This window comes from Nelumbo lutea, chromosome 1 (genome assembly GCF_056320005.1).
Source record: "Nelumbo lutea isolate HS-2025 chromosome 1, American lotus-T2T, whole genome shotgun sequence".
Taxonomy (NCBI): domain Eukaryota; kingdom Viridiplantae; phylum Streptophyta; class Magnoliopsida; order Proteales; family Nelumbonaceae; genus Nelumbo; species Nelumbo lutea.
Window position 1 is genome coordinate 66,767,016 of NC_142684.1, and position 26,979 is coordinate 66,793,994.

The 26,979-nt window shown below is 38.6% G+C and overlaps 1 protein-coding gene across 3 annotated transcripts in view; it reads right to left on the bottom strand.

The window, feature by feature from the left end:
• The window catches only part of LOC148875042 (sister chromatid cohesion protein PDS5 homolog A-like), a 186,999-nt gene that overhangs the window by 12,979 nt on the left and 147,041 nt on the right, over window positions 1-26,979 (bottom strand). For 2 of the 3 annotated variants that reach the window (XM_088966387.1, XM_088966386.1), the window contains exon 26: window positions 7,035-7,114. In XM_088966387.1, the coding sequence (XP_088822513.1) occupies window positions 7,035-7,114 (80 nt within the window). Of the gene's footprint in view, window positions 1-63; window positions 158-7,034; window positions 7,115-26,979 lie in introns of those variants that run through there. The other variant, XM_088966389.1, reaches the window with a different exon arrangement.

Below are 26,979 nucleotides of genomic sequence, written 5' to 3' on the forward strand. Positions count from 1 at the left end.
TTTACCCATTCACAAGATTAAATCATCAAAGATCTGGTTACATGCATAGTGAGAATCGTATAATATGAGTAATTTTATTTAGGAAACTTGCATTGTTGGTGTAAGGGCATCATAGACATTGTAGAAGTAGTTGTTTTGATTGACACAGCCTGAGATCCTACATCATTGACAGATGTTAAGTTCTTGCCAAGTCCCATGAGAGAGAGAGAGAGAGAGAGAGAGGAGGGAAGAGAGATCACCCTATTATTGTCCCTAGATACCTCCCCAACACCAGAGGATCCTGGGTTACCACAGAACAACCATTGAATGGAATTTTGATCAATGGCGTTCCCACCAAGGGCAGTCACCTATATGCTCTGTCATGGTTTGAAATTTGATATCAGTAGAAATTTCACCATACAGAGATGGGGAAATTTTGGGGATATTTCACTAATTTTTCTAAAATATTTTGAAAATTTAAAAATCAGGGAAATTTTCTAGAACATGGAATTAGTTAATAAACTTTCAAGGAATCGTAAGAAGTATAATTGCACATCTAAGGCTTAAAAAACTATAGCAAATAACTGTATAAATCAAATAAAAGAATATTATGAGACTTAAATAGGTATCTTTCTCTCTGTCACCCTTTTAGTCTTTTATCCATCTTCTCTTCATTATGTATGTCATATTGTCATTTACTTGCCAGTTTATCTTTTGCCTTTTTTGTTACTATACATTTTCATTAGATTAAGGATACTCTTTTGTAGTTTCTCTTTTTCCTTTTCTTTTTCTTTTTCTTTTGAACTACAATAACTTATTAATTGAATAGTATCAAAAATAGTAAGCCAATAATTCAATCACTGAATTCCTATTTGTTCTTTTAAGATTTAAAAAATTATGATTTTATTGAAATATTAGAAAGTTTCTAATAATATTTTGAAAATTTAAGTCTATCAATGAAATCTGAATTATTGCTGAAATATAGGAGATAATAAGAAAAAATCTTGAAAATTTTCATATCATCACCTGGTAAAATGGGGAAATTTTGGAGATTTTGCTGATACTGTGAACTATGGCCTTGAAAGTTGATGATCCAGAGATTAGGGTCAACCCTCTCAAGATTACTTGCACTGTGATCCCTCTAGATAACTCATTAACTGCAAGGTTTGTTTCCAATGCAAAGCTTTGGTTGTGATTAGCTCAATTAAAGCCTGAAAGGTATTCTCCATGTTCTTTTGAAGAATAGAATCCCTTTAAGTACCCAGTATATGCTTGGAACAAGTTCACCGCAAAAAACTGTATGCAAGATTGTAGTCCCATCGTTTTTATGCACAGAGGCAAATTAAAACTGGCTTATTTTAACACTACACAGAAATACAATTTAGTGTTGAGTTGTTGGGCCGGCCACTATGCCACCATTTGTTCTCTTTTTTTATTTTATTTTATGCTGATAGGCCTTGCTCATAATGGGCCTAACAGCTCTTTTATATTCTTTCTTTATGCAGCCGCCCTATTAAAAGCATTTATGTAATTTGCCCCATACTGTTATTTTTTTTTTGATAGTTATTTGCCCCTTGTTGTTATTATAATTAATAAAACGCGATTAGGGCTGGGGTGAATAACAATTCTTTCACTCCCAAAACCCTTCTTCATCTTTCTCTTCCTCTCTTGTTCTGAATCTCTCTTCTTCACTTCCAATCACAAACTTTTTTTGATTGAACTATGAGATTTATTGCTTTTTTTATTTTCTTCTTTTAGCAAGGAGAAGCTTACCAATGCTCGGTAAATGACTTTGGAAATTCCCCTTGGAAGTTGATAATTTGTAATGCAGGAGAACAGGTCTAGCAGATCTGTTCTAGTGATTTTTACAGAAAAAATCACCCAAACTGCTTGAGAAACTCAAGAGAAAGAAGAAATAGAGAGAAGAAAGAAAAAACAGCTTTCTTAAGCTTGAAGTAATTGAATATCCTCCTTTTTCTCCTTTGAACAGCAGATAATAATGTTCTTATATAGGGGTTCTATTTAGGTTGGCAGCCAATAAAACCCTGAAATTACAAAAAGCACTCCTGTCCCAAAATAGTAAGGAAAACCCAAAAATAACCTTATGTAACAGCTGTATACCCTGTAAGACTCTTCGGCTCAGTTTGGAAAGAGTACAAATACAAATATGTACAGTGCAAATATATAGAAAATAATATAAAATACAAGGTTTTGTACTCTACAAATTTGTATTTGTGCTCCAACTGAGCCTTCCTAACAATAATAATCCACTAGAAATCATTAATTGACCGAGAAACAACCTAGGAAATCATCAAAACAAAATTAAACAAGAAATAGCTAAATTAAGCACAAGAATTCTTCACTTTCTTGTTCCTTCTAGATTTTCCATGTGTTTCTTCATAATTAAGTGATGGAGCCTCTATATCAATTTGTGGCTTTGTATGATTTGTAGCATGCATGACAGGATGCCTAATGTGTGGGATGATGCTAGATTGGACAAGAGAGCCACCCATGCATCCCCTTGGAAAGCCATCTTGGATTTACTTCCTACTTCCATTAAATCTATCAGGTACAACACTTATAATGGCAATAGAATCAAGTTTTGGGTAGATCTCGGTTGGGGGAACAGTCCTTAAAAAATTACTTCTCCACCATCTACTCCATATCCATTTTCAAGCACAAAATATTTCTTTCTTTGCCGATATTTTGGATCCGGGTATAAGTATCTCTCCAAGAGTAGAGGGATTGCAAGGTTAACAGGTTTTGCAAAATATCTTGCTTGCACATCATCTTGAGCAGATAAGGTAAAACTTCGGATGTAGATCTATTATAAATATTTTTGATAAATAATAAAGTTCTATTAATAGATCTCTTATAATAATGAGTATGCCCTTATCTGAAGTTAACATGAGGATTTATTAAGTATAAATATATACAAGAAGGCAGCATCCAACTGTTTCTTTGAAATTTACCACCCCACCTACATCCATAACATAATTGAAACTAAACAGAGAATCCCTTCTTTTAATAGAGCTTAAGTCCTTATTTAACCTCTAAGACCAACTCATGAGGAGGATACAAGAATGAAGAATCCATGCAAAAAACAAGTTTTTTTTTTCCCTTCTTTCGATATTTTATGATTACCTTCTTTCCAACTACATCAACAGATAATACAAGGGACCATGGCTCAAATAGCAGTACTACCAGAATCCAATGCTGTAGGGTGATAGAAGCAAAAGCTTCATGGACCAACGAAGGGAAAACCTGACAACTTCACAAACAATGAAAAAACTCCCAGAAAAGGAGATTTTTTATCAGCAGGAAATATATTTTATTTTATTATTATGTTTGAATAACAGAAAATTAGTACAACTTGGTGGTGGGAATGTCATTCCCAACTTCTATTCCTAACAAATCCAGGTCTCCAAGGAAGCTCACACCAAAGTTCAGTTTGATTTTGTTTCCTTCTGGAAGTTTCCAGTCCACCCTTACTTTGTCTTTTACTCTCAAAGACTGCTACTCCAGTCCAGGCTCTTAGGATGTCAGTGACCGAGAAATCTTGGAAGCTGACCAATGTTTTTACCCAATGCCTTCAACTTTATGTCATCTATTTGTAGAGAGACTGGGCCGAATGGGCCCTAGTGCACTATTGTCTTGTTATTAGTGTCCCATAGTTGTTTTATTTGATAAAGGGCCTTCTCTTATGAGCATGTTAATCTTTTTATTATGTCTTTTAAGTATGTTGATGAACTGGACACCCACTTAAGGACAAATTTGTAATTTTTTCAGTTTTAGTAAGATTAATAAAAGATAAGAGAGGTAGGAGAGAAGTAATCAAACTCTCTCTCTCTCTCTCTTCTTCTTCTTCCTCTTCTTCTCCATCTTCTTGTTCTTCTTTTCTGCTGTTTTCTTCTTCCTTTCTCTTTTTGCTATAATCTGAGGTTATTTTATAGAATTTTTATTGGACTAAATCACATCTTGGTATCAGAGTAAGTCTTCCTTTTTTTGTGGACCAGCTCTGACCAGGCCGAGCTTCAGTCTAGAGAAAACTCTTGTAACATGAACAATATGCGTCTTGCTCAAGACCCAAGACTTCGTTGGAACTAATCCACCTTCCTTAGCTTCACCTCTGTCCTCAAACTTTATCTTGTGACCCAGATCGACACCTAGCTTACCAACCACAACCTCCTGAAAGCTAACTGGAAAAACAGGTGAAGGCTCGACCATAGAGATAATCTTGTCCCTCTTTTCTCCAACAGTGCCACCCTCATCAGCACCAACATTTTCTCTCATCTTTAAACTAAAATCCATTTGCTTTTTGCTGTCCCCCATACCTCCCCCAACTGTGACTCCACCCCTTCTACTTCTCTAAAACTCTCAAATGCGACTCCATCGAAGGAAATCCACTTTCTTTAGCTGGCCTGATAGCACTGCCCTGACCAGCTTGATCACTGCACACCACTGTAGACCCATTGTAACACAGATGATGTGTCCCCATAGACAGAGCAGACTCTCCATTGATATGAACACCATTGGAACCAGCAAAACTCTTCCCTTTGTCCTTGTTGATCTGACCTTTGCTTTCTTTATCACCTTTCGAAGTTACCTAATCTCAACTTTTCAATTAGTATTCACAGACTCCTTGTCTCTTATCAACCGCTAACTTGGACAGCCTGTTCCAGTCTCCTCTTATTAAAATCAGACCCCATGTGTCATCCCATCTGGGCCACCATTCAGTTTCACGACCCAAGATGGCTCTTCCATTCCCTTGATTAGGCTTTTCTCCAACTTTCTCCCTGGGCCCACATCTTTAATCTTTTAACCCTCCACGTGTCCTATCAACCCTTTTTGCATATTGTCCCCTTTGTTATCCAAAGGCGGCAGACCAATATCAAAATTCAAAACAACCTTAGGTTAGGACACCCTTGACTCTTTGAATCCCAGCTGCCACCACACAAATCGAGACCCAGTTCACCATTCTCCTAAGGAGAAATAGTACCCAAAATTCCGAGACTGCCCTCGTCTTCAACCTCTGAAACCTCCACATCGAACAGACTTTGGATTTCCAATCTGAAATGACACGATTCTGCAGGATTTTGCTCTTCCCCCACAAATCCATATTCTCCACCCATCTGTTCGGATATGAGCCCTCAACCACAAGTCTCAAATCGTCAGACTCTCCTACAAATCTCGGAGGAAGCAAAGAAGGCACTAGATGGATATCATCTACTTTGACTAGGATACATGTGAAAACTAGATTTCTCCATGTGCTTGTTCTTGGATCAGCAAATCTGAATCTACCATAGGCTTCATCCACAGCTTCAAAAGTTTGGAAAGATCAAGCATGGAGAGGAATGTTGTACACGTTAATCCACACAAAACTTGTTGCTCCAACATCTTTAATAGTGCCAACCAGCGGATTCCATCTTCCGATCCTCATGTCAGGAGACCAAAGCTGAATACTTAGTACTATTATATTGAAATTTTAACAAGTGTCACTTAATACTATAATATAAATTACATTTACACTTTCTCAAATACAAACAGCTTCTAGGGCATCAAATTACAAGTTAAAAATTGAAACAAACAACAATAATGTATGAAATGTTAAATGAATATACACATGCATACATGTGTTTAAACATATGTATTATATATATTATATACATTAACAAATATATTATTAATAATTCGGTTTAATATGGTTTATGGTTTGGTCAAGTTTCTAAAATTTAGAAAACCAAACCAAACCATTTTAAGGCCAAAGCAGACCAATCTACCAATTCTGGTTTGGTATGGTGCAGTTTGACGGTCTAGACCATATAATGATTAATGAGCACCCTTAGGTGTGAGAACCCAAGTTACTGTTTTTTTGCTTCAAATTCACAAACTATTCTCCTTCTTTCTCCCTTATTCTTCATTGTTTCTTATACTCCTAATATTACAAGTTGGTATCAGATCACTAGTTATTCTCTTCCACTTGTATTGATCAAACAAAACACATAGAAGTTGATTGACACTTCATCAGAGAGAAAGTAGCTTCTTAAGAGTTGTGCTTGCCAATCTGCCATATGTAAAGATTCGTAACCAATTGGCTGATTTTCTACCAAGGGAGCTTTTCATGCTAAGGTGGATAGTATTTTGAGCAACTTGAGCATGATTGAAATATATGCTTCACTTGAGGGGGAGTATAGTAATGCAGAAGTTTAGTGTAAAGGGTGCAAAGGGTATTTCAGTCTTTTATCTTTAATAACTGCCAGTGTAGTTATATTTTTTCTCTTTATTTTATGATAATATAAATATTGAGATGAAAGTCACGAACTCTTCTTCTTTCTCCCTTTTTTGTTTTTTACAGGGGGTCAGTCATTCCTCCTGGACTAGTTATGAGTTTTGGGCTTTTGGTTAGCTGGCGACTATCTGTCTTTGTTTTCTGTTTGATTTGAGGTATTGGTTGTCTGCCTTTTTTCTGTTGAGGACATCATATAATGCATTCTTGTGCTTCATTTTTCATAAAGTTGGTACAGTTCCAGTTAAAAACTGAATTGTGAATACCATTGTATGGAGATCAACAATGCTAATATATTTTCCATACATTTTTCACATCAACAAAATGTTTTGTTGTTCATATAAAAAGAGTGTAGGTAACCTTGTAGAGATGAATGACAACAGCAAGACATTAACAAAAAAGGTATAGGTAAGTCACTCCAATAAGTTTAGAAATAAAGGCAATTGTTTAGAATGGTCTGTCCATATGCAATAAAGATCTATAAGACACCATGTAGAATGCTCTAGTGCAGGAAAAAAAGGCCTAAAGAGACAAACAAAGGGACAAAGAGGCAGTGATTAAGGTCATGATGAAAATTTAAAGAAATACATGCCAAAAGAGGAAAAGATACTATGTAGAAAGAAATGTAATAAGTGAAGTAGCCAAAGATAATAATTTCATTCCAAGTTCCTACTAAGGGCAAAAGATCAATAAAATGAATACCCAAATTAAACATATTTAAATACATGAAACCCAGAAGACAAAAATGAAATGTTGGAAAAGAACTTACTGCTTATCCATTGGCCACCAAACTTTTATTCTTCTCCCAATCAAGTTTGTACCATAAACCCCAGTTTCCTTCAATGAACACTGCATAGAACAACAAAGAAACAGTTGAAAGATTATGGCACTTTCCTTTTTGCAGTAGCCAGACTTCAATTAGTGCTTCATGGTTGTGATGCAGTAAGTCAATAGTTTGAATGAGTGCTCATACGAAAATATGGCATATTTTATTACAAGAACATAAATTATAGTGAAGATTTCCATACTTATAATTTGATCTAGAAAATTCCTAGCACAAATCAAGAGCAAAATAATTATAAGGGGCTATGTAGAAAGAACAAAAGGAACTTAGGACTTTTTAGTCTAGGTGATAAACTTTATGAAATGTAGAGAGAAAGTAAAAGGGAAAAAGGATGGCTGAAGAGTAATAAACACCATTTGCTGTTTTGGGGGCTTGTTGGAAGAGAAAATTAGGGGACTATTTGAAGAGAAGTCAGGGCCAACCTACAGAATTTTCCATGGAATATTCTCATTCATCTTGGACTTAAAGACGTGCAAGGAATTGATACTAGAAGGCAATGGGATGAGATTGCAAGGCACTAACATCTCTATTTTCTGTGTTTTATTTTCCTTATTGCTTTGACGAGAGGGTTTGAGCTAGATTGTACTTTTATATCGACTTGTCTTGAAATAATCAGAAAAAAGTAATAAATTATTATGATTTCAGTGTTTTAAAAGTGCAAACAGATTTTTGTGCAAGGCACAATTTTTTTCAATAAATAGCAAAAAGTTAAAAAACTAAAATATTAAAAATAGTGTTAATTAAAAAAATCTACACTTTAATTTTAAGTTAAATGTTTTAAAAAGCCTATTACTTCAAATTAAAATACATAAACATAACATATAAAACATGTTCAAGAAATCAACAATTTAAGCATGTCAAACTTTCAATCTCTATTTCTTTCCCAAATCCCAATCTCATTATTTGAAATAGCTAATGTGAGTTAAACATCTTGCATTCCTAATTCTACAAGCTGCCTTTGTACCAAGCCTCTTGAGGCAAACCCAAACAAATCCATGCTAAGGTCTTCTATTCTTAATCCATATATAAAAAATAGGTTTCATAATTTTAATTATTTTTTTGAAAGAAGGTAAAGTATAGTGTATTAATTTCAAAAGTATGGTCCTCTGTGCAACACCTTGTTGCACAAGGATATGCCAATTAAGGACCTCCCTATTGAAGATTAATTAGTTTTATGATGCTTTTCTGAGTAGATGTTTTATGTTAGTTGTTAGATAGGATGTGGGGACCACAGTAGTTATGTGAGTCCAAATTTTATTATGTTCTTGAGTGTTATATATGCTGTTTTATGTTTTGCCGTCCTATAAGGGCATAGTTGTCTTTGTACTGTTCTATTATTTTAGTATAACTAATAAGTGAAGGGGGCGGCCAGATTATTGCTCTCTTTTCTTTTCAACTACTCTTCTTCTCTTCTTCTCCTCTCTTCCTACTCTCTTCAAGAAACTACTTTCTTTCATATATTTTAATTCAGCGGATTCCTACTTGGTATCAGAGCATTGGCTAGGGTTTCTTTAAGCATTCTCATGCAACCCTAGATCAGCCGACTGCATGAAGTAGTAAAGGGCTGATCGATCTGCTATAGATTGCCCAATTCTTGGAGTTTTTGGTGGGATCTAGACATCAGGAAGGTGATCTACTGTTCGGCATCAAAATCAGGAAGAACTAGAGTACGAGGAAGAGTCCTAGAAAAGTTGAACTCTTTGTTTTTTATCTGATCTTGGACGCCTAGGTATTGCTAGTTTTCTTTTGATTTTCTAAAGAGGGCGGTTTGGTTTCTGGAATTTTCTAGGCCTCCCGGAGTGATCGATTCACTTTTCTCTCTATTGGGAGGCGTGGGGAGGAGAAATATTTCCCTCCAGCTAGGGTTTTTTTCTTCCAGAAGGGTTGGTTTCTGTGTGTGATATTAAATTATTTTTTGAAGGTCTCCAACCCATTTTGAAATAAAATGGAGAGTTGGAATACTGAGATGAAATCTACCGGTACTGTGGGGCTGGGTGTTGGAGGTAGTAGTGATATTTTTGGGTCTAAGATCATTACTATAGTAAAACTTGATGGTACAAATTATTTGGAGTGGGTACAATCAGCTAAGATGGCTATTGGAGCCCATGGAAAATTAGGGTATCTCACTGGGGAGGAGAAGAAATCTGATAAAACTCTTCCCGATGGGTGCAAGAGAATTACATGGTAATGTCCTGGCTGTGTAATTCTATGTTACCTCATATTGCAAAAAATTTCCTATGGGCTAATACTGCTAAGGAGATTTGGGATGGAGTGGCTGAAACCTACTCTCAGAAGCAAAATGAAGCTATAGTCTATCAGTTGAGAAATCAGGTGATAAGTATGAAACAGGGAGAAAAACCTCTTGCTGTGTATTTCTCCATGCTGAAAACCCTATGGTAGGAAATAGATCACTTAGAAACTATGGTATGGGAAAGTGTAAATGATGCAGCAACTTATCACAGACTGGTAGAGAGGAATAGGGTTTTTGAGTTCTTGGCAGGGCTGAACCCTGAATTTGACATTGCTGGGCAGCATATTCTTTCTAGGGAGGGTGTAACACTCTCTCAGGCCTATGCTTTTGTCTCTAGAGAGGAGAGTAGGAGGAATGTAATGCTGAGACAGCTTGAGATTGACCAGTTGGCTATGGTTGGTACAACAAAACCTAAGCCGAATGGAGACAGGGGGAGTAGTGAGACTAGAAGGGAAGATAAAAAGGACTTGGTGTGTGATTATTGCAAGAAGCCTAAGCATACCAGGGACACTTGTTGGAAGCTTCATCCAAATCTTATGCCTACTCGGATAAGAAACAAGAAGGGAAATGCAAATGTAGCCACTACAGGAGACTCTTCAGCCCCTCTCTCCCAAACTGATTGGGAATCCATTGCAGTAGCAGTAGTGAGAACAGAATTGGAGAGGTTTGGACAACTTATGAGTAAGAAAGGTTCACCCAGCTCTAGCCTTCCAGATGGACAGCAGAATGCAGGAGCCAACTACACCACTTCCTTTGCACATACAGGTAGTTCATATGCAACTGCAAATCTTGCATCCACTTCAGGTAAGGAGGGACCTCGCTGGATTATAGACTCAAGAGCATTTGAGCATATGACTAATGCCCCTACCATTTTCAGTTCCTATCAGTTGTGCTCTGGTAGGGACAGAGTCTCTACAGTAGATGGTTCACATATAGACCTGTTCATGGGCCAGGCCGGGCCGGGCTTTCACTTGTCATTAAGGGAAATATGCTAGGCCCGAGCCTGAGCCCGGCCCTGATAAAAAGCCTGAAGCCCGATCTAATAAAATAAAAAAACAATTTTCCCTATTTAAATTAGAATTAAAAATTCAGATAGTTTTTTTTTCCTATTTAAATGAATAATGGGCCTACAAAATGGTTTTTTTACCCTTTTATATTTTAAAACACAGTTTTACATTCTTAAATCAAAAAATTTATTCAAATGGACATAATCACATTACTCACTTTAAGTCTAATATTAGGTCGGGTCGGGCTAGGCTCGGGCCGGGCTATTTTGACAAAACCCGAGCCCGGCTCGAATTTATTGCGAGTTGGGCTTTTTGGCCAGAATTTAAGCCCGCGGGCCTATAACCACATTCAAGCCCATCCGGGCCGGACAGTTAGAGTGACCAATGATATAACTCTGTCTTTTGTTTTACATGTCCCTAGACTTCATACCAACCTACTATCTGTTAGTTCTTTGATAAAAAAAATTGAATTGTTCTGTGACCTTTCTTCCTGGTAATTGTGTTTTGCAGGATCTGGAGTCAAAGAAGATGATTGAGAGTAGTCGTGAGGTGAATGGAGTCTACCTTCTGGATGAGATTCCGAGACATCAGGGCCATCATGTTAGCAGTAGCAGTAGTAGTGGGTCAGAGTCAGTGAACCAGATTATGCTTTGGCACAATCTCTTGGGACATCTTTCTTTTATTTCTATGAAATGTCTTTTCCCAAAGTTGTTTTGAGTCTGTTCAATTATCTACTTTGGAGTGTGAGATTTGTCAGTTAGGAAAGCATTGTAGATAGTCTTTTAAACCAAGTAATAAAAGAAGTACTTCTGCTTTTAATATTGTTCACACTGATGTATGGGGGCTATATCAAATCCCTTCCATGGGAGGTTTCGTTACTCTCTTGTTTGTGGATGATTATACATGATATTCTTGGATATATTTGATGAGATCACGTGATGAGGTTCCTAACTTAGTACGATAATTCCACCAAATGGTTCTCACACAATTTGGAGTGAGAACTAAGGCTTTTAGATTAGATAATGCCAGAGAGTACTTTAAGAAGAACCTGACCACATATCTCTTAGAACATGGTGTAGTTCATCAGAGCAATTGTGCATATACACCGCAACAGAATGGAGTTGCTGAGAGGAAAAACATACACATTGTGGAGGTGGCAAGGAGTCTTATGGTGTGTGCTTCAGTTCTTGTGTAGTTCTGGGGAGATGCAATTCTTATAGCCGTGCATTTGATTAACCGTGTTCCTTCACGGACTTTGGGGTTTAAGGTGCCATTTAGTCTTCTTTTTCCAGATGGAGAGATATTTCATATACCTCTGAGGGTTTTTGGTTGTGTTTCTTTTGTTCACATTCTTGGCCCTCATCGTAAGAAATTGGATCCCAAGGCCAAGAAATGTGTTTTTCTTGGGTATGCTCAGAACCAAAAGGGGTATTGCTGTTATGACCCAGTGTTGAAGAGCAGATTTGTCACTATGGATGTTACCTTTTTTGAATCCACATTCTTCTTCTCGAATGGTTCTCCTCAGGGGGAGAGTTTTGGGGAGAACTCACAATCTGTTCCTCTTCCTGTTTCTTTGGTGCCTCCATCAGTTCAACCAACATCTACATCAGTTCAGCCAACACCTGCACCATTAGTTCAGCTAGCACCTGCACCTCCAATTTCATTACTTGAGCCACTACGGGCTACCTCACAGCAATATCAGCGCCAACAGATGATGGTTGACTCCACACATCCTCAACCCACACCACTCTTTGTTAGTCCTTCTGAAACTCCAGATTCGGCAGATACAGTTCTGGGTATTCCTCTTGAGCCTGAGCCTGTTATGTTTTCTGATGATAATGTTTTTGTCACTGACACCATTATTGCAGCTAATCCCACTGACCTTAATCTTCTCATTGCACTTCGTAAGGGGAAGAGAAAGTGTACAACCCATTGCATTTCACACCATCTTTCCTACTGTGCCTTATCACCCTCCTACCGTGCTTTTCTTTCTTCCCTGGATTTTATGTCTATACCCAGGAATGTTACTGAGGCTCTCTCCAAACATGAGTGGAAAACAACCATGCAAGATGAGATGGATGCTTTGGTCAAAAACCAAACTTGGGAAATAGTTGATCTCCCCCCAGACAAGGAGACAATCAGATGTCAATAGGTATTCACAGTGAAGTATAAGGCCGATGGAAAGATAGAGAGGTACAAGGCAAGGTTGGTAGCAAAAGGGTATACTCAGACCTATGGTGTTGATTATCTGGAAACCTTTGCACCAATAGCTAAGATAAGTCCAGTTCGTATCCTTTTATCTCTAGCAGCCACCTATTCATGGCCCTTGTTCCAGCTTGATGTAAAAATTGCTTTCCTCAATGGTGACTTACAGGAGGAGGTATATATGGACATTCCACCAGGCTTTTATGAAAATGTTGGTAAAGGAAAGGTGTGCAGACTTAGAAAATCTCTGTATGGATTGAAACAGTCACCTAGGGCTTGGTTTGACAAGTTCAGAGGGGCACTATCCGTTTTGGATACACACAGACACAGTCTGATCACACCCTCTTTGTGAAGAGGAGAGATGCTCTGGTGTCAATTCTGATTGTGTATGTGGATGATATAGTGGTGACAGGAAATGATCTGGAAAAGATTGATGATCTCAAAAATCATTGCAGCAAGAATTTGAGATCAAAGATCTTGGTGAGCTCAAATACTTCTTAGGGATTGAAGTTGCAAGATCCAAGCATGGGATCTTCATTTCACAGAGAAAGTATGTACTTGACCTACTGCGAGAGACTGGTAAGCTGGGGACCAAACCAACATAAACTCCTATTGATCCAAATCACAGAATTAATGGTGTGGATGGTGAATTGGTAAAGGATGTGAGGAGATACCAAAGAATGGTGGGTGGACTGCTGTATTTGTGTATGACACGACTAGATATTTCTTATGCTATCAGTGTTGTGAGTTAGTACATGCATGCACCTTGGGTTCAACACTGGGAAGCTATTGAGAGAATACTTGCATATCTGAAAAAGCACCCTGGCAGAGGCATTCTTTTCTCAAATCATGAGAATTTGAAGCTAGAATCCTATACAGATGCATACTGGGTAGGATGCTTAGATGACAGGAGGTCTACATCAGGAGTGTGTACCTTTATAGGTGGAAACTTGATCTCCTAGAAGAGTAAGAAGCAAGCAGTTGTGGCAAGGTCAAGTGCAGAGGTTGAGTATAGATCCATGGCTCATGGTGTCTCAGAACTTCTTTGATTAGATCTCTTTTGAGTGAGATTGGGGTGAAAGCAGAGAAACCTATGATGTTATATTGTGTGTGACAATCAGGCTGCAATCAATATTGCCCACAATCCAATTCAGCATGATAGGACTGTTAGACAGTTTTTGTATGCCCTTAGCTTCAATCTGATTTGATGTACTTTTGTTATTTAGTGGAAATAAATAAAGTGCATGTTTGATTCATGTTGTCTGGTTTAATTCTGTGTAAAACCCTAAAACTGGACATTTATAGAGACTCGTGTTAGTTTTAAATGTTCACAGCCGTTGGATAAGTCTGGGGAGATTTATCCTGCCAAGGCTGATGCTGGTGTGCCACCAAGTGTTGGGATGGCCTGTCTCAGCCATCGGGGTAAGACCCGAGGCACATGCAGTATGGGATTACTTGAATCCTTGAACCGGACCAGATTTCCAGTATTGCCCTGAACCTTGGAGATAGATGGGCAAAACTGGAAAGTTACACCTGACCCCTAGACTCGATTATGACACTTCACTAGGTGTTGGATCAAGCTGCCTTTGATATGCCAATCAGTGAGATCCTTAGCGGGGATCAAAACCTGGGTATGTTGGGGCAGTTTGAGAATTCATCTGAGTGGGTGATCATAGTAACAAAATCAGCCACTTTGTCGGACAAAGGGTAATGATCGGGAATGCACTCTCTGATGGAAACCAAACTGCCGGTAGTTGATTTCAATCATTGGAATTTTGTTTTGCAAAATTAATATATTTATATATATATGTATGGTTTCAAATTGTTTGCGAATGGTTTTAATTCCCGGGATCCATGTGAGAGGAGAGTGCGGCACTGTTCCTTGCAGCCGAGGGAGAGGTCCTCTCTTGTCGGGCAGTGCTTGATCATTAAGGGCTGAGAGGTTAAGTGTAAGACCATTGAGGATAATACCTGATGGGCTAATCTTGCACTTGCCCACAGTCCCTGGGTTTTTATAAGATGGCTTGGCCCAGGGACCACTTAATGTAAGTGTTGGGCCCATAGGGTCCATATGATGGACTCAAGGGGTTCATTGAGTTTTTCAATGAATTCGGATGGGCCTTGTATTAAAGGCTGGGCCGAACCCATGTGGCTGGTGTGTAGATCAATGCTTGGGTCCCACGCCATACAAAGAAGCCCAACTGGGCAGCAAATTGGAAAGTAATTAGACACTGAACACTTAATGGGTCAGAAGCCCATTTCGAGGTGGGCTGATATGATCAGCCATCCTTGGGGCGAATCTGAGATTAATGTTAGTAAAAGGATTGGGCCTTTAGCCTTATCCACTTTTGGAGACCAAATTCAAATTAGATTTGAATCTGGTAACCTCCTGATAAGATCAGGAGTAAGCTAACTTTATCTGCAGATAGGATTAAGATTATCCCCTATCCAAATACTGATTTGGATTGGGATAACTCCTAATTAGGAGGTTTCTTAATCAAGAAGAAAGGAGGAGAAACCTTAACCAAGAAGGAGAGAAATACAACAGATTTCGAATCAAGAGAAATCGCAAGAAAGGTTCCTGCGAATTGAGATCAGATCTCATACTCCAGAAAAAGAAAGAAGAAGCAGTTCAGCTTTTTCGCCTTTGGAGTTCTCCTCCTGCCGCCGCCATCTGTTTTTGCAAGATTAGATCTTTGCAGAAAAAGAAAGTCAAGAAATCTGTTCTTGACATTAGTCTTGCAAGAAAGACTGAAAAAGATTCAGTGTTTAGTACATCCAGAGGATTCTTGTGAAGGATCCAGTGTGTAGGACGCACCCTGCTGGTTCTGTTCCATCCACAACTGTGTCATCTTCAGCAGGAACGGATCTTGGAGCATTCTTTGGGCGTGAACACCAACTTTGGGAGATAGTGCTTCTCCGGATCAGGTATATTCCTCCCATTTGTCTTTTGGTACAGATCTGGTTTGATTATGGTTTAAGTAGGATCCTTGAATATTGTATTCTAAATTTAGGGAATATGATTCCCAGTTGGGAGAAGGTAGGAAAATTTTTGAAATTCGCCCACCCATTCCGCAACCTTTATGGCGTCCATTTGATGGATCCTACCATTCTTTCAAGGACAAAACACATTGAAGTTAATAGACACTTTATAAGAGAAAGGGTAACAACCGGAGAAGTTTGTTTGCCTTATGTCTCTTCAGAGTTGTATCTGGCATATGTTCTCACTAAAGGGGTGGCAAAGAACAAGCTTGAACATGATCTACGCAAGTTGGGAATGTGTGACATTTACTCCCAACTTGAGGAGGAGTGTTGAAGATTAATTAGTTTTATGATGTTTTTTTGAGTAGATGTTTTATGTTAGTTGTTAGATAGGAGGTGGAGACCACGATAATGTGAGTCCAAATTTTATTATGTTTTTGAGTGTTATATATGCTGTTTTATGTTTTGCCGCCCTATAAGGGCATAGTTGTCTTTGTATTGTTCTATTATTTTAGTATAAATAATAAGTGAAGGGGGCGGCCAGATTATTGGATCGTAGAAAAAATTTGGACAGGCTGATGTGGCTTCCTTTGATAGAAAAAATTTATGGGATGAGGAATTTGGCACATGGACTGTGCTGATGTCTGACCTCCTTGGGCCTGGTTCACCTGGGCTTGGGCTCGACTTTGCCATGCAACTGGTGGAGTCCCAACACCTCCCTCCTCGAAATCAACCTTGTCCTCAAGGTTGAAGTGAGGAAATTGTTTCTGCAGTTGTTCATAATGCTCCGAAGTGGCATCCTCAACAGGGAGTTTGGACCGTAGAACTAAGGTTCCCCTTGTCACCAGTGAGCCCTTCTTGAATTGCCTAAAGTTGATAATCTTGTAAGGCTTGGTATGAAGGCTTCCTTCATCTGTGAATTCTTGTAGGGTGGTTCCCACAATGGTAGTGAGGCTTAAACATTTCTTGAGCAAAGACACATGAAACACCAAGTGCAATTTGGATGTAGGTGGAAAGTCTAACTTGTAACCAACTTCCCCAATTCTTTCCAACATCTTTAAGGAACCAAAATAACAAGGAGAGAGCTCTGACCAGCCCCCTTTTTCCACTGTAACTTGTCGGTAAGGTTGCAGCTTCTAGTATGCCATCTTCCTACATCAAACACAATCAGCCTGTGCTTCTTGTCATAATATAATTTCATCTGCTACTGGGCCAAGTGCAAGTTGTACTTACAAGTTACAGGGATCTTATCTTGATCCAGGAGATGCCACAACTGTATATCCCCTTTCATATGGCAAAGTAGCAGGAGTGGTCTCGGTTGAAGCATGATGTGAGGTGGTGTACCAGTATTCTGTATAGGAAAGCCACTGAACCCATTGCTCAGGTCAGTCATTAGAGAAACAGTAAAGATAAGTTTCAAGGCACTTGTTAGTGATTCCATCTGACTGTCCATTTGTGCATGGTAACCGGAGTTGTGCAGCTGAGTATGATCTTGAAAGAATTGAATCCAAACTTATTCATAAATGTGGTGTCCCTGTCAGTGACGGATGATGATTGCAGATGGCATACCATGTAACTAGGCCACTTCTTGCACATTAACTCAGGCAACGAGAGAGATGCTGTGTAAGGGTGGGAAAGATTGAAAAATGGACATATTTTGTTAGCCAGCCACTACTAACATGATCACAAATTTACTTAAGGATGTGGGAAGGCCAATAATGAAGTCCGTGGTTATTTCTTCCCAAACCTAATTAGAGATGGGTAGTGGCTACAAGAGGCCTGTTGGAGCCACAGCATCGTAGTTATATTGTTGACAAGTAGGGCATGCAGCTACAAAGTCTCTAACCTGATTCTTTAGTCCTGGCCAGTAATAATGAGCAAAGATTCTTTTATTGGTTCATAAAATGCCCAAGTATATCCCTAGATCAAACTTGTGAAAGAGTCACAGTAGTTCTGGTATAAATTAGGAGTCCTTAGCCACTAACAACTGCACCTGTAGTAGAGTGTTGATCTTACTTGATAGCCAAGAGTGTCTGCTGGGTTGGGCTTGATTTTTTTAAGCTAAGGGTCCTTATAAGCTTCGTCTTTGATCTGGTTCAACTAGGGAAAAGTAGGCCTAGACACCACTAATTGTCTCAGCTCATGTCTTCTGAACAAGTTTTTTTTTTTTTTTATAAATATAAAATTTTCATTAAAAGAAAAACGTACAATCTGTTTAGGTGTTGTTAGAGTCGGCAGAATAAGGGGTAGTTTGGTCATTTTGTCATATAATTAGAAGTGAGTTGTCTATTTTACCTATGTTGAAGTTCTGTGTCCCATACTTAAATGAGGGACATAGTTGTCTTTTATATCCTAATGCATAAGTTATAAATACAAGGTGGACCAGCTGAGAGAGATTTTTATCACTGGCCAAACCCTTTCTTTCCTCTCCTATCTTGTTTTTCTTCTCTTATTCTTTCTAATTTCTGAACTAGGACTCCTCTCTTCTTCTTCTCTTATTCTTTCTTATTTCTGAACTAGGACTGAACTAGTGTCGATTGATCCACAAACATGGTATCAAAGCACTAGAAATCAGTTTGCTTCCTTCCTTTCTTTTCTCCTTGGATCGCCATATCAGATTTGAACTTTTTTATTTGAAAGTTCTCATCAATCAGTTGGAGGATCGATAAGGGGCCAAAAAGGAGTGATCGTTTTTCCTTCTAGGAGGTAATTATGCCTCCAGTTGTTGTGGTGTTGTATTAGAAACCCTTTGACAACTTGAAGAGGGCTGGTTTGTGGACAGGTGTGAACAGAAGTCTATGGTCAGGTGATAGCATGTGGTTTTCTCTCTTTTTTGGACTGGGTTTGAACTTTGCAGCAGTGCTGATTGATAGGTATGTGTAGGGATTGTATTTGTTTCCTATTTATATCTGAATGTGTGTGATAGCAGTACGGTTTTTAGTGCTGAACCCTAGACTGTGAATGTTTTAGCAACAATTGCTTAATTGTGATGTGGTGTGTGGTGTCGTGAGTGCTGAATAGTGAAGGGTGATTTCTTGTGATTGCTTTTTTATAATGGCCACAATTGGAGAGGGCAGTGATAATAAAACTCGTGTAATGATTTCCCCTGATCACCTAAATGTACAGTAGAAATCACTGATTGCAGATCTAGTCGAATTTCTTGTGAAGGGAAAGAGGAGGAAGATGAAGATTTCAGCAGTAGAGAAGAAAAGAGGAGAAAAAAGTAGAAGTCAACCAGGATTCTTAGATAAACCCTAACCGCCAACCACTCATTATATTTATACTTAACTTAAAAGATGAGATATTACAAGGATGCCCTTAGTACGGCGGCTACTAATGTAGCTGAACAGTCACAACTTAAAAACATAAACTAATGGGCCTAAAGCCCAACAACTTCCTAACTAAATAACTTCGTAAAATAAGAGTAAACAGAGGAAGAAGAAGAATTTGTTGTATTATTCATCAATCTCGTACGTATATATACAAGTTACAAATTCTATGTTAGGAAAGAATATATTAGGAAAGAAGACTAATCAAATTCCTACAAATCTGTCCTACAATCAAGGTAAATCATATCTCCCTAGTATTTACTTCCTATTTTAGTTATACAGTCTGTAACATCATATCTCCCTAGTATTTACTTCCTATTTTAATTATACAGTCTGTAACACTCCCCTTCAAGCTGGAGCATAGATATTAATCATGCCTAGCTTGTTACAAAGATAATCAACCCTAATCCCATTAAGAGCCTTCGTGAAGATATCTCCCAGTTGTTCTCCTGTTTTCACATAACCTGTGGAAATCAAACCTTGCTGAATCTTTTCACGAACGAAATGGCAATCAATCTCGATATGCTTAGTTCGTTCATGAAAAACAGGATCGGATGCAATGTGAAGAGCAGCTTGGTTATCACACCACAACTTGGCTAGTACTGGAGTTTTAAGACCTACTTCAGTCAGAAGCTGATATATCTACATTATTTCACACACAGACTTGGCCATAGCTCTATATTCCGATTCTACACTCGAACGTGAGACAACATTCTACTTCTTGCTTTTCCATGAAACTAGATTCCCTCCAACAAATACACAATAGCCTGAAGTAGACCTTCGATCTTCGTTGGATCCTGCCTAGTCAACATCTGAAAAACATTCAATTCTAGTATGACCATGATTGCCATACAAAATTCCTCGCCCAGGTGCTCCTTTTAAGTAGTACAAAATTTGTTCTACAGCTGTCCAGTGATTAATTGTTGGAGAGGACATGTACTGACTCACCACACTAAGATAATTCAACTTTCCAACCAATCTTCTATATCTCTCAGGATCTTCAAATAATTCACCATCTTTTGTGCGCTGCAAGTTAGGAATCACTGGAGTGCTACATGGCTTAGCTCCCAACTTTTCCGTCTCAGACAACAAGTCAAATACATATTTCCTTTAAGATAAGAATATTCCCTTCTTGCTTCTTGTTACCTCAACACCCAAGAAGTATTTCAACATTTGGCATGAAACTGAGTGTGGAGAAAGGATTTAAGGGATGAAATCCCTGTAGTGTCACTCCCTGTAATGACAATATCATCCACATACACAACTAACAAAATGATGCCAGCAGTAGAGTGCTTGAAGAAAACAGAATGATCAGACTTACTTTTCTTCATACCAAAATTCACGACTGCCTGACTAAACTTTCCAAACCAGGCGCGAGGACTCTGCTTCAACCCGTACAGAGACTTATGAAGATAGCAAACTTTTCCATACTCCCCCTGAACAACAAAGCCAGGCGGTTGCTCCATATAAACTTCTTCTTGAAGATCCCCATGAAGAAAAGCATTCTTGATGTCTAACTGATGAAGGGGCCAATTATAAGTAACTGCCATAGAAATAAACAACCTGACAGAAGTAAGTTTAGCAACAGGAGAAAAGGTATTAGAATAATCCACTCCATAAGTCTACGCATATCCTTTAGCAACAAGACGGGCTTTCAATCGGGCAATGGACCCATCATGATTGACTTTCACTGTAAACACCCATTTACACCCAATAACCTTCTTATTTGTAGGTAAATTTACCAAGGTCCAAGTACCATTGTCCTCTAAAGCATTCATCTCCTCAATCATAGCATTACGCCATCCAGGGTGAGAAAGGGCTTCTTTCACAGTCGGAACAAAGATAGAATCAAGAGATGCAATAAAAAAACAAGAAGAGGACGACAAGTGATTATAAGACACAAATGAAGATACTGGATAAGTACACTTACGCTTACCTTTACGAAGAGCAATAGGAAGATCATCATTAGAGACTGGTTTTGATGGCAAAGGAACAAGATCGGTTGAGACTGGATCTGCCGACGAAGGAGCTGGTGTAGGACATGGATCCGGAGAGGTTGGTCACCGAGAATAAACCTGTACTGTAGGTGGCTTAGGCCTGGCAGGAGCAGATTCAATAGGATGTGAACCAGATGATGTGACAGTATAGATTAACAAATCATCATCCTCCCCCTGACTTGAATGAGGAGTAGATGGAAAGAAAGGTGTATCTTCTAGGAAATTAACATCACCTGACACAAGATATCTGTGAAGAGAAGGACAATAACATCTATACCCGAGAATACCCAAGAAAAACACATTTCAAAGATTTTGGATCTAGTTTGGTAACCTGAGGACGAACATCCTGAACAAAGCATGTACACCCAAATACCCTAGGCTCAATAGGAAACAGTGTTTTATTTGGAAACAGAACATGATAAGGAGTCTTACCCTGAAGGACAGATGAAGACATACGGTTAATCAAAAAACATGTTGTGGAAACCGCATCACCCCAGAAAGGTTTAGGAACCTTCATTTGAAATAACAAAGCTCTTGCAGTTTCAAGAAGGTGTCTATTTTTCCGTTTAGCAACCCCATTTTGAGATGGTGTATCTACACAAGAAGTTTGATGAAGAATGTCATGCTGAAGCATGTAAGTTTGAAAGGATTCTGACAAGTACTCAGCATTATCACTTCTCAATATTTGTACAGAAACATTAAATTGAGTTTTAACTTCAGCACAGAAAGCAGAAAAATGAGAAAACACCTCAGAACGATTTTTCATTAAATATAACCTTGTCATACGAGAGTAATCATCAACAAAAGTAACAAAATACTTAAACCCAATTTTGGACTCAACTGGACACGGACCCCAAACATCTGAATGGACTAATTCAAAATGAGCATTAGCTCGCTTATTGACTCTAGGACTCGAACTAATACGATGGTGTTTAGCAAACTGACAAGATTCACAATTTAATGACGACAAATTCTGAAATTGAGGACAAATTTGCTTTAACACATGGAGAGAGGGGTGGCCCAACCGACAATGTGCTTCACAAGGGGTTACAACTCCAGAACAGGCTATGGATCTTGGAACTTGTGTATCAAGGATGTAGAGACCTCCAGACTCATGTCCCTTACCAATAATCTTCTTCGTCGTAAGATCCTGAAATAAACAATAATCAGGAAAAAATGAGACACATCAATTAAGGGTACGAGTGAGTTTGCTAACAGAAATTAAATTAAATGATAACTGAGGTAAACTAAGAACATATGACAAATGAAGTGATGGTGTTAGACTAATTGTGCCAGACCCAATAACACAAGATGTTGACCCATTTGCTAAAGTAACAGGAGAGGTAGATTTATGTGACTGAAAGGTAGAAAACAGACTTGAATTACCTATCATGTGATCTGTAGCTCCAGAATCAACGACCCATTCTGAAGAGGAAACAAGACATGTATTGGGTTTACCTGACTCGACGATGGCAGTAACAGGAGTAGATTGAGGTTTCAATGATTCTTGGTATTGAGCAAATTTGGCATATTCATCTGCAGATATCATAACAGACTTCTCAGAAGTATCTGTGGTGGATGCAATATGGGCTGACTGAGTTTTCTTATTCTGCAACTTCCTGCAATCCCGCTTCATATGTCCTGGCTTATGATAGTAATGACACACTATCTCTCCTAACTCTTGTCCACGAGTATTAGTATTCCTGTAATAGTTACTTGACCTACCACTACCACTCCTATATTGTTGTCTCCCTGATTCAGATGTATTATTGTGGCTGACAAGGGCACTACTAGGCTGAACAGGTGGAGAACATTCTGTACAAAGGACCCTACTGAAAGCATCTTGTAGAGAAGAGATATTTGAACTGGAAAGAATCTGAGATTTAGCAGTCTCAAATTCAGAAGGTAGGCTAGCTAAAAAACTCATAATAGCCATCTTTTCTCGCTAAGCTTGTTGAACAGTCACATCGGTACTAAACGGAAGCAACATATTAAGTTCTTCATATGTTTTCTTGAAATCCATGAAATAGCTTGTAAGAGATCTATCGCCTTTGTATGCCCTATAAAAGGCTTTGCACACATCATAAATGCGGGAAATATTCCCCTTTCCGGAGTACAAGAACTCTAGATAGTTCATTAATTCCTTAATAAATCCACAGTGAGTGACTAAACCAACCACCTCACTTTCAATGGAGTTGCGTATCTGCAAGAACAAACGGGCATCCTCCCTCAACCAAGACTTTCTCATGTCATCATTAGGAGGGTCATTAGTCAAATGGTTATCCATAGCAATACTCAGCAAATATAGTTGAACAGTTTTACTCCAATCTAGATAATTAAAGCCATTAAGCTTATGCTCAGTTATTTTTGACATCACTGGAATAACATCTGACATAACTACTGATTTCTTGTCTGCCATAATCTCAAAATTCAAATAAACAAAATATTTTGAACACCGAAAATCAACAGAGCACACCTGTTGAAAACACCGGAATGGATATGCACGTAACAAAGCACAAATATGTGCTATGCAGGACGAGGCGAGCCAAAAGACAACAACCGGAAAAAAATTTTCCGACGACAGATGTGCCTCCACGTGCCGACGCGTGTGATTGTGGTAGAATCTTCAGGCGGTGCGTGAGACCCACGCGCAGGGCTGCTGACTGCTGGACTTTGCAGAGACTAGATGCTCTGACTGCTCCAAGAGGTGACTCGAAACACCCAAAAATTTTCCTCTACCTACTGTTTACTTAAAACAAAAGGGAAAGCAGAGACTAGACGCTCTGATACCATGTAAAATAAGAGTAAACAGAGGAAGAAGAAGAATTTGTTGTATTATTCATCAATCTCATATGTATATATACAATTTACAAATTCTATGTTAGGAAAGAATATATTAGGAAAGAAGACTAATCAAATTCCTACAAATCTGTCCTACAATCAAGGTAAATCATATCTCCCTAGTATTTACTTCCTATTTTAGTTATACAGTCTGTAACATCATATCTCCCTAGTATTTACTTCCTATTTTAATTATATACTCTATAACATCTTCCTATTTTAATTATACAGTCTGTAATAAACTTAAAACAAGAATAAAAACAACTAGGCTCACATGTACAAATTACCTCCATCAAATTAAATGGTGAGAACTATGTGTCATGGGATAAGTCGGTAGAAGTGTTTTTGAGAGCCAAGAAGAAGGTGACACATGTTAAGGAGGAGAAACCCTCATTTGACTCTCATGGGTATAGTGAGTGGGAACAGGAGGATGCACAAATTATGACCTGGTTGTGGAATAACAAAAAAATGAGAAAAACCTGTAGAGTCTGAGCCGAATGGGCCCTAGCCCATTAGTATCTTTCTTGTTAGTTCTTTCCTGTTATGTTTTCTTATTGGGCTTTTTCTTTATGGGCCTTTAGTTCTTGTTTGTGTTTTCTAAGTATAGTGCTGATGTGGACACCTACTTAAGGGCAATCTTATAAATTATGTAACTTAAGTAAGTTTATTAAAAGATTAGTGGGGAAAGAGGAGATAATTGAACTCCTACTTTCTTTCTCCTTTCTTCTCCAATCTTCCTTCTTCTTGCTGTCTCCTTCTTCTTCCTTACTTTATTTTGCTTTAATCTAAAATATTCTACTAATTTTATTGGTTTGAATCATATATTGGTATCAGAGCGGGTCTCCCTTCCGTTTTTCCCTTTTTTTCCTTTTTTTCCCATACACTTTTTTTTTCTAGTCGAAAGGTGTATGGAGAGATAAATTGCTAATTAATCAGAGATCTTGTTTGCCTAGTTGGTAGAGGGTTTGGAGAGTCAGAATCTGGCCGAAGATTGCCAAGAAAGAGGGGCTGCAGATTTTTTCCCAAAACCCTATCCAACTAGAGAATTTCCAGTTATGGGTTGAAGAGGCTGTTTGGGTGTGGCGCTCAAGGCTTGGAGGGTTCCTTTTTATATCCAAAAGTGGGCAGCTGCAGTTGGAAGTAGTTTGGATAACTCTGGTTTGAGCAGTTACCTATTCTCTTTCTCCCCAGAGGCCCGGTACGGTGAAACCGATGTGTGGGGCCACTTTGTCCGTAGGGTAGAATATACCTAGTCTATCTGTTATGTTATTCTGTTATTCTAGTTCTGTTATTTACTTTTTAGTTTTTTATATTGTTAAGTGTTATGATGTAAACACTAAGGGCAAATATGTCCTTTCATGAAACTAGCATAACATATAAATATTAAATTGAAGTGGCGGCGGCAGATTCATTCAGAATTTGTCATTCCTTTCAAACTTGTGTTCTACTGCTCTCTCACTAATCTTTCTCTTCTTCACTTTCTCTTCTGTTCGAACCTGAAATTCCTTAGTGTCCAAGACTGATAGCAGTCTTGATCATCTTCATGGTATCAGAGCCAAGTTAGGGTTTCTTATGTGAGTCTAATACCAGTCGACCACATGAGAATCTCCTAGGACTAGAAGCTGAAAAGGTGGAGTTCGCAGACTGATTCTTGGAGATCTCCAGAAGTGCTAGCAGCTATTGGAAGTTTTGTTATGGTTGCAGAGTATTGGTGGTCAGGAAGGATCAGAGAAGACTAGGGTTCGGGTAACCCTAGAAGGCAGCGAACAATTCTTTTCTTGTAAGTCATCTACTTTTCTAAGAAAAGATAGGTTGGACCTATCAGGAGAGGAAGGCTGAACTGTTCTAGGTTTTCATCTCTTTGATTCACTAGGGTTTTACAGCAAACCTTACTGTTCTGCTGTGATTAAAACCCTACTATTTTACACTTTGATTCACTAGGGTTTTACCGCAAACCCTACTGTTTTACACCGAACTGTCTCAGCCTTGTTTCTTTCTGCACTAGAATTTGAAAGTGATCTTGCGGCAAAGCCCTAGTGCTGGACTGAATCTTGTGATCTATCTAAAGCTGTCCTCAAGTTTATCGTTAGCATTGATCAGATTCTAGGGTTTCATATTAACCCTACTGCAAGTCTATCTATACAGTACTGATTAGATTGTGCAACTGAATTGATCACTTTAAGGACTGATTAAAACCCTAATTCTGCAAAGCCAAATCAGACCTCCTTCTAAGCTATTTTTTAGAGTTTTTGGGGTTTTCGAACTCTCTTAAAGGGGTTAGAGCTCTACGGACAGCCACTGTTGTGTTTGTTAGTTGATTTCAGATCAGAGTTATCCTAGTTTTGTGCACATACACTGTGAATACAAATCAAGCCTATACTGTTTTTCATTGTGATTGGTAGTCCAAGTGCTGTTTTAAGACTTGATCGAGATGGAGTTTAAAAATCAGGCAGAAGGCAACTTTGGAGGCATTGGCAGTGTTTCTGAGATGGGTGGTCAGATTACAATCATAAATTTAGGTACTCTAGCTTCAGCCTACCATGCCTCAGCTCCAGGTACTACTGAACCTTGTTGGTAATAGATTCAGGTGCATCTGACCACATGACTAGCTTGCCTTCACTGTTTACCTCTTACCATTTGTCATCTGGTAGGGATAAAGTATCTATTGTTAGACAATCTTGTATGCCCTTAGCTTCAATCGGATTTGATGTACTTTTGTTATTAAGTGGAAATAAATTAAAGTGCATGTTTGATTCATGTTGTTTGGTGTAATTCTGTGTAAGACCCTAAAACTGGACACTTATAGAAACTTGTGTTAGTTTTAAATGTTCACAGCCATTGGATAAGTCTGGGGAGATTTATCCTGCCAAGGCTGATACTGATGTGCCACCAAGTGTTGGAATGGCTTGTTTTGGTCATCAGGGTAAGACCCAAGGCACATGCAGTATGGGATTGCTTGAACCCTTGAACCGGACCAGATTTCCAGTATTGCCCTAGACCTTGGAGACAGATGGGCAAAACTGGAAAGTTACACCTGACCCCTAGACTCGATTATGACAAATCACTAGGTGTCGGATCGGGCTGTCTTTGATGTGTCAATCAGTGAGATCCTTAGTGGGGGTCGAAACCTGGACATATTGGGGCAGTCTGAGAATTCATCTGAGTGAGTGGTCATAGTGACAGGATCAGCCCCTTTGTCGGACAATGGTAATGATCGGGAATGCACTCTCTCTGATGGAAACCAAACTACCGGCAGTT